This window comes from Sinocyclocheilus anshuiensis, unplaced genomic scaffold, assembly GCF_001515605.1.
Source record: "Sinocyclocheilus anshuiensis isolate Anshui unplaced genomic scaffold, SAMN03320099.WGS_v1.1 scaffold856, whole genome shotgun sequence".
Lineage (NCBI taxonomy): Eukaryota > Metazoa > Chordata > Actinopteri > Cypriniformes > Cyprinidae > Sinocyclocheilus > Sinocyclocheilus anshuiensis.
The window spans coordinates 507,255-515,632 of NW_015552603.1; the positions used below are offsets into that span (position 1 = coordinate 507,255).

Genomic DNA, 8,378 nt, shown 5'->3' on the forward strand with positions numbered 1-8,378 from the left:
TTCGGAAACACAGTGAAGTTTTCAAACAGGAGCTAGGCAGCATGGAAGGAATCAATGTGAAATTAACTGTTGAGCCGGAATGCCAGCCAAAATTCTTAAAGGCCCGGCCCCTGCCATATGCACTCAAACCCAAGGTAGAGGCGAGCTTAACTGAACTCGTGGAGAATAGTGTGCTCGAACCAGTAAGCGTCAGCAAGTGGGCAACACCTATTGTTCCAGTTCTAAAGAAAGATGGAGGCTTAAGAATTTGCGGGGACTTTAAAGTTACTGTAAATCCAATGTTTTCTGCAGAACAATACCCCTTACCTCGCATTAATGACCTCTTTGCGGGACTGACTGGAGGGCAAAAATTCAGTAAAATCGATCTCAACCAGGCATATCTGCAAATGCATGTTGAGGAACAGTCCAGAGAACTTCTCACTATCAACACACACAAGGGCCTATTTCGGTATAAGCATTTACCGTTCGGAATTACTTCGGCTCCATCCCTGTTTCAGCGAGCGATGGACCAGATTCTGGCAGGGCTTCCGGGAGTAGTGTGTTACTTAGATGACATTCTTGTGACCGGCACTGACGACGAGTCACACTTGCAGCATCTGGACGCTACCCTCAAGAGACTGAAAGAGTATGGATTAAGAGTGCGGAAGGACAAATGTGAATTTTTCCAGTCTGCAGTCGAGTATCTGGGACATGTCATTGACTCAAGAGACTGAAAGAGTACGGATTAAGAGTGTGGAAGGACAAATGTGAATTTTTTCAGTCTGCAGTCGAGTATCTGGGCCATGTCATTGATGCCTCTGGTCTACATACGTCCCCATCCAAGGTTAAAGCCATAGTGGATGCTCCAGAGCCCAAAAATGTCAGCCAGCTACGTTCTTTCCTCGGCTTGCTTAATTATTACGGGCGGTTCATTCCAAACATCACTACCCTGCTGAAACCCCTGCACAAATTGTTGTGTCATGAAAATAGTTGGAGGTGGACCACTGAATGTCAGGAGACATTTAAAAGAGCGAAAGAGACTTTCTTAAAATCAAAGGCCCTCACCCATTTTGACCCTGCTCTTCCAATTCAGCTGGCCTGCGACGCTTCCCCATATGGTGTGGGAGCTGTCTTGTCTCACATCATGCCGAATGGTCAAGAGAAGCCGATAGCATTTGCTTCGAGGAGTCTGAGCAAAGCCGAAGCAAACTATGCTCAGATTGAACGTGAAGCACTAAGCATCGTGCTTGGAGTGCGCAAGTTTTACCAGTATATTTTTGGAAGGAAGTTCACGCTGCTGACCGATCATCGCCCGCTTACTGCGATTTTTGGCCCTTACCATGGCATTCCCTCTCTTGCTGCTAGTAGGATGCAAAGATGGGCTTTGTTATTATCTGCTCACACCTACAACATCAAGTACCGAAAGTCAGAATTGCACGGTAATGCGGACGGACTGTCCAGATTGCCTCTCACTGACTCAGTGAAAGAGGCAAAAATGGCTGAAATTTTCTACATCAGTCAAGTGGAAAGGGCCCCAGTGACAGCTGCACAAGTGTGCAAGGGCACGCGAAATGACCCTGTCTTGTCCAAGGTCATGGATTTTGTCATGACAGGGAAAGGTGAGAATGATGACAGAGAGCTCAAACCATTCACGTCTCGACGTCATGAACTTTCGGTGCAGTCAGGCTGTTTGTTGTGGGGAAGGAGAGTGATTATTCCACCAGCTCTGCGTAAATCAGTGCTGAAACAGCTACATGCGGGACACTGTGGAATGGTCCGCATGAAAGAGATCGCCAGGAGTGGATGGCCAAATCGAGGAAAAGGCAAGAACATGTACGTCATGTCAGAGCATACGCAATGTACCACAACACATGGGGAAGTTGTGGCCTAATGGTTAGACTGTCGGACTCATAACCCAAAGGTTGCGGGTTTGAGTCTCGTACCGGCAGGGATTGTAGGTGGGGGAGTGAATGTACAGCGCTCTCTCCCAGAATGCAGTGTTACGTTACTTTGTAGCAGCAAATGATATTACTGAAAAGAAAGTTGTACCCACTTTTTTAAGTGTGATGGGTCCAAAGACATTCACTCTACTGCGTAATCTCCTACAACCAGAGAAGCCTGGAGAGAAAACGTATGATCAAATAGTGAACACTCTCAAAGCACATTTCTCTCCAAAGCCCTTAGTAATTGCAGAGCGATTTCGGTTCCACCGACGAAATCAGCTAGAAGGAGAAACTGTGACAATGTTTGTGGCAGTGCTAAAAAAACTAACTGAACACTGCGAATTTGGTGATGCATTAAGTGACACACTTCGGGACAGATTAGTGTGCGGACTGGGTCACCATACTTGGCCACATGTCATGTCACATGTCATACCACAACTGGCACCGCTGCACCCGTGGGAATATCCGGATAAACCATGGCATCGCATTCATGCTGATTTTGCAGGCCCAGTCGAGGACAAAATGCTGTTGGTTGTCACTGATGCACACAGTAAGTGGCCTGAAGTGGCTATCATGAAATCTACTTCAGCTGACAAGACAATTGAGAAGTTGGGAGTAATTTTCAGTAGATTTGGACCACCCGTGCAGTTTGTCTCAGACAATCGACCCCAATTTATATCGCATGAGATGGCCACATTTCTGCTAGAAAATGGGGTACAACATATCAAGTCATCGCCCTACCATCCTGCAACAAATGGGCTAGCAGAAAGGTTCGTCCAGACCATGAAACATGCTTTGAAAGCTCGATTGGGCAAGGCACATTTCACCAACGCCTTCATAACTTCTTGCTGTGCTATCGCAGTACTCCACACGCAACTACCAAAGTGTCGCCAGCTTATTTTCTGTTCAATCGAGAGCTCAGGACAAGCTTTGAGCTGCTTAAGCCAGCAACCCTCAAAGAAACTGTTCTACAACAACAAAAAAATCAGGTACAGCGACGGAAACTGCGAGCCAAAGACAGAACCTTCTTGACAGGCTCACCCGTGCTGGCTCGGAACTATGGCAGAGGTTCAAAATGGGTTCCAGCTACTGTGGAGACCCAGACGGGTCCTGTGTCATATAAGGTTAAAACTGCCGGAAGCCTTCTCTGGAGGAGACATACTGATCAGTTGCTGAGTGGTGCCAATATATCCACGGACCTTCCTAGAGGTACCGATGCCGCTGATCATGTAGACGACAGCTCACCAGCTGCTGTGACCTTCACCAAGGAACCGTCATCACCTGTTGTTTCAACAGAAAATCAGAAACAAGCAGGTCGCCGATATCCAGTAAGGGAGCGGCGCCCACCTTAGCGTTTCTTGGATTTCACTTAGTTAGGGGCTACCCTTGTTGTTTTGGGGCAGAATAATCCCCTAAGGGTAAGCTAGGGTTTGAGGTAGTCCACCCTCATTCCCAGGGAGTTAGTTGTGTTCATATATAAGACATTTAACAAGAAAGACTGAATGTTCGGACAATATTTGTAAAAAAAAAAAAATGTGTTCACAGAATGTTACAGTGAAACTGAATGGCATACCTTCATTCTGCAAGTGATAATTAATTCTTTATTTATGTTGACCTTATGAGTAAGAGGGGAGGAAATGTTGTGTATTTTGTTAACGTTGTTTATTTAGCTACATCTCCCAGAATGTAGTGTTACGTTGTAGCCGGAAGTGTTCCGGTAAAAACGTTGATATACGAAAAACCAGTAAAGAGAGCAGTCACGCTAAAGCAGTGCAAGTGTCTTATGTGTTAAGTGTGCCGTTAATTTTTTCTAAAGATACAATATTCTCCATCTGTAAATGTTAGAAAGCCATAGAAATATTTCCATGTGCCTTCTGCATGAGGCTTCTGCTTTGGGATTCTCCGCTAAACTTCACAGACGTCACTTCAGTGAACGAGCGCCGCGCGCATGCACGCCAAACAGACAGAGTTCAATTAAATATCAGCGCAATAATTCTGACTAAAATATACATTTTGCTGAAATATTTGTAGTTGGACAATAAATGTGACGTAGAATTTTAAACCTACAAGTAAGTCTATTTTTATGATAGCACTGAGTGTAAAGTGACTGTAATGGGGTAATCAAAATAGCCTAACACATCTCTGTGCTTTTGTTCTCATTTATTTTCATTTTTAGTTTAGCGAATGTAACTTCCGCTTTAAAAGCCTTATTTTTGTTTTTGGATTGCAATGTTAGAATGCACATAATATAAAGGCTTACATGGTTACATTCACTTTATTTGTTTTCATAGCCTTTAATATGTATTGTTTTGTTGGACAACATTGGGCGGTAAGTGAAATATATATATATTAAATACAGATTTTTTAAATACAAATACAAAAACGAAAATACCAAGATATATACCGTGTATCGCAAATCGGCCAAAAATACCGAGATATGAATTTTTGCCCATATCGCCCAGCCCTACGTCACATCATTGTTCGGTACAATTTATTCGGTCTTTTCACTTATTTGCTTATATAATTTTGGTTGCCGAACATTCGGTGCATCCCTAGTATTTAAATTTCTTTTTTGTTTTTTTTGTGGTTCAGTATTTTCAGACACTGGTCCATATCGTGGTTTAATTAAGTGTACAGTCCTCCTTTTGATTTATTCATCCAAAATTCCATGAGATTCTGCGTTATACTGTAAATTCAATTTGTATGTCTTGATTCTGCGATTTATGCATTGTGGAAATCATAGGGCCCTAAGGTTTGATCAGTATGAGTACTAGTACTAGCTTTAGTAATCCCTCAGTGCCGTGGTCTCCAGAGTGACCTGCGAGCTGTAATCCAATCAGGACACAGTGATTATGTGTGCTGGGAGGGAGTGGACAGGAAACAGAGATGCTTCTAGATCCGGAATTTCATGCATGGATCAGCTTACCACGTCAGCACCTCGCCAGCATCTGTCTGCAGTATCAGATGCGCTTCTGATCTGCTTAGTGACTCATCGCAGTCCAGTTGATCGGCATTATGAAGGATCACAATATTCCACATGCACTTGCATTCGCATTGCATGCAGTGAAATGAAAACTGCATTGCATGCTTACAACAACCCTTTTATTTCACAGGAGCAGGAAACAAGCTTGCGCTGAGATTGATTGACACCTTCAGTCATGTCAGTGGGGTGACGAGGGCGTAACAGGACACCGGTTCACTCTGTGGAAACACATACCGCAACACACCCAACTTCCTCCCAAAGTGTTGCATTCTTCCTGCTGCAGCCGCATGTCCGTTTATGTGTGTGGGCTGACAACATTCCTCCGCTCACGTGTCTGATGTGTGTATTGGGTTGCAGGTCCCACACAGATTTTTGCACTGAACTCACCCTGCCCCACCAGTGCTGCGTTGCGGCCGCTGAATATTGCACTCTATTGTTTTGTGTCTGATCCCACAGCAGCCAGAGAGTGGCTTACATCTGCTTTTTTGTGTGCAATGATGTGTTTGTGAAAATATAGAAAACTGTGAGTAAATGCACTTACAATGCATAATTGCGAGAGGATGCTGGTGCATTTTGGTTTTTAGATTCTCCACCAAATTTACACTGCACACTAGGGCTGTCAAAATGGCTGAAAAACGAAATTCGAATTTTGTACTTGGGCTTCAACTGGATAGGCTAACAAAAACATTAAAATGCGATGCAAGTCTCATTGCATTATAATGCAGTGACACTTATATCATCATCGCATCGCATATCAGTGGCGTACGAGATGCGATGACGATGTAAGTGTCATTGCATTATGCAATGACACTTACATCGTCATCGCATCTCATACGCCACTGATAAGGCTGCCTCCTTAATGCACACCTAAATTCCGAATGCAACATTTTTGCAATAGAATGTGGATTTTTATTTTAAATTCGACGAATATTCGAAATTCGATTTTTTTTTTGACAGCCCTACTGCACACTTCTGAAGTGGCATTTAAGTGACTATCTGATGCTGTTTAGAGGTGGCATAAATGCATTTACACAGCAATTACAGCTGTATACTGTGATCCTTGGGGCTGAGGTGGCTCAGAGTAGGCATAATTTAGTCTGGCTTTTAAGTAGCATTATGCTGGCTCAGAGCAGCCTTAACTTGGCTGTGTAAAGACAGCTTTAGTGTTTAGAAATGCCTTAACTCTTTTTTGTTTCTGATTAGGATGCCTTTAATTTTGTTGGTCATTTAAAAGTATATTTCACTGTTATTATTTTGTATATTTTATTGGGTGTTAATATCCAGTGTTCATTTTACTTATAGTGCACATTGCAAACACAATATATTATTTTTACTAATAACATGTCTCTTTCTGGTGTGCTTGTATTTATATCAAACGAAAGTAACCAGGTTTTCTTTTTGATAAAGGTGACGTTATCACATAATTTCATGTACATAGAACCATCATCACCAGGTGGGTCATATTTTATGCATCGCTGGAAGAATGCAAATTTTTCAGAAGCATTTACGTTTAAATTTATTCATTTAGCAGACGCTGTTATCTAAAGCAACTTACAAATGAGGCACTGATGGGATGTTAAAATTCTGCCTTTTGCAATTGTTTTTTCCTGTCAGAATAAATGTGTCTCAGCCATCTGATGACTGCTTGTATCTCATTATGGCTGCAAAACGCATAAATCATCAGCCTCAAATGACTAAATGAGTGCCCGTCTCTCTGCAGGTGAAGCAAAGAACATCCCTCCATATCCGGGTCCGAATAAAATGCGGGATTGTTACTGCACAGTCAACTTGGACCAGGAGGAAGTGTTTCGAACCAAAACCATAGAGAAGTCTTTATGGTGAGGATACAAACACGCATGCACTAACCATGCACATATGAAGATGTGTTAGAATAACACACTGTGTGTGTCTGTGTTTATGAGGTGCATCAACAACACCTGTGCATTATTGTATCAAACTGACAATGAAAAATAATTGAATTAAAAACAGAAAAACTAATTATTATTGTTATAATAATACCCACAATATATCTCTGTCTGTCCACTGCAGTCCGTTCTACGGCGAGGACTTTTATTGTGAAATCCCACGCAGTTTCCGCCATCTGTCCTTTTACATCTTTGACAGGGACGTGTTCAGGAGGGACTCCAGCATCGGTGAGCCGCTTGTCTGTGTTTGAATACAGGTCACAGGATGTTACGTTTCTGACCTGTTGTGAGATGTGCTGTACTTCCTGTGGTATCTTTTCCCAGTACTCACCCTTTTGGTCCTCTGTAATTGACCAATTGGTAAGCTCCGCCCCCCTTAGTTACTGTTGCGAACTCGGACAAACAGACGGAGTTGCTAACTGGCAGCTGTCAGTGTGAAAACCTTGTCCCAAGATGTTTTTGATACATTTTGGACACAGAAGGACCACCATTCGAGTGGGTCTTAAATATGCCATAGAGGGATATATAAAAGATTTAAAAATAAATATGGTGGGTAAAAATATTAATTTGGAAGCGAGGGATTATAGATCACAATGCAAGCGGGAGAAGCCTCATTACAGTCGTCACGATCACAGATGACAACATCCAGGATTCATGTAACGCAGAGTAAGATTAAATTAATTTACATTTAACCAGTTTAATATGGAGAGGCACTGAAATGTAGACCTTCGCTATTTAGGTTTGTACGTTAGCATCTCACTAACTTTAACGTTAGCTAGTTTTAGCCAGAGACACCTTGCTGAAGCACAAGATGACATTAAAGTTCTTGAGCAGATGAAAATTTTAACTTAATGAGAGTATGACAACCAGAAAGTGAATGTTTTCGTCTTCATTGGGATTGGGGTTGAATGTTTAGGGACATTTTAAAATAAAATAAATTCCTTTGCCCATCCTCTCAGGATATCTGGAATCAGTGTTATTGTATTGTATTGTATTGTATTGTATTGTATAACTTTATATATGAGTGAGTATAACTTTATATATCTATGAGTGAGAGATGAGAGGAGGAGTGCAAAAATAAAACCCCTCCCTCCGTTTAGTATTCCGTTTCAGTTGGAAATACGTCACTATAATGAAATAAAGTCGGCAGCTGCTTCTGGTTCATGTGGACTTTAAAGGGGTCATATGATGCGATTTCAAGTTTTCCTTTCTCCTTGAAGTGTTACAAGCTCTTGGTGCATAAAGAAGATCTGTAAAGTTGCAAAGACTAAAGTCTCAAATCCAAAGAGATATTCTTTATAAAAGGTAAGAATCAAACACGCCCTCCTAAAACGGCTCATTCTAACACGCCCCCACATGTCTACGTCACTATGTGGAAATATTAGCATAATGTGCACGCAAAGAAAGAAGGCGTGGTTTCAGGAACAGCAGTAGTGTTGATGCAGCCATGTCAGGGAGACGCTGTGTTCAGTGCGAAAGCAAAAGCACTTTATTTGGCCTTCCGGAAGTAGATGCAATTAGGAATCATTGGTTAAGATTTATTTAACA

General features: G+C 42.2%; 1 protein-coding gene across 5 annotated transcripts in view; it reads left to right on the top strand.

Moving 5' to 3' along the window:
• rasa3 (RAS p21 protein activator 3) overlaps nt 1–8,378 on the top strand; it is a 76,986-nt gene that overhangs the window by 26,595 nt on the left and 42,013 nt on the right. For all 5 annotated transcript variants that reach the window (XM_016456866.1, XM_016456867.1, XM_016456868.1 and 2 more), the window contains exons 2-3: nt 6,626–6,743; nt 6,955–7,058. In XM_016456866.1, the coding sequence (XP_016312352.1) occupies nt 6,626–6,743; nt 6,955–7,058 (222 nt within the window). The remainder of the gene's footprint in view (nt 1–6,625; nt 6,744–6,954; nt 7,059–8,378) is intronic.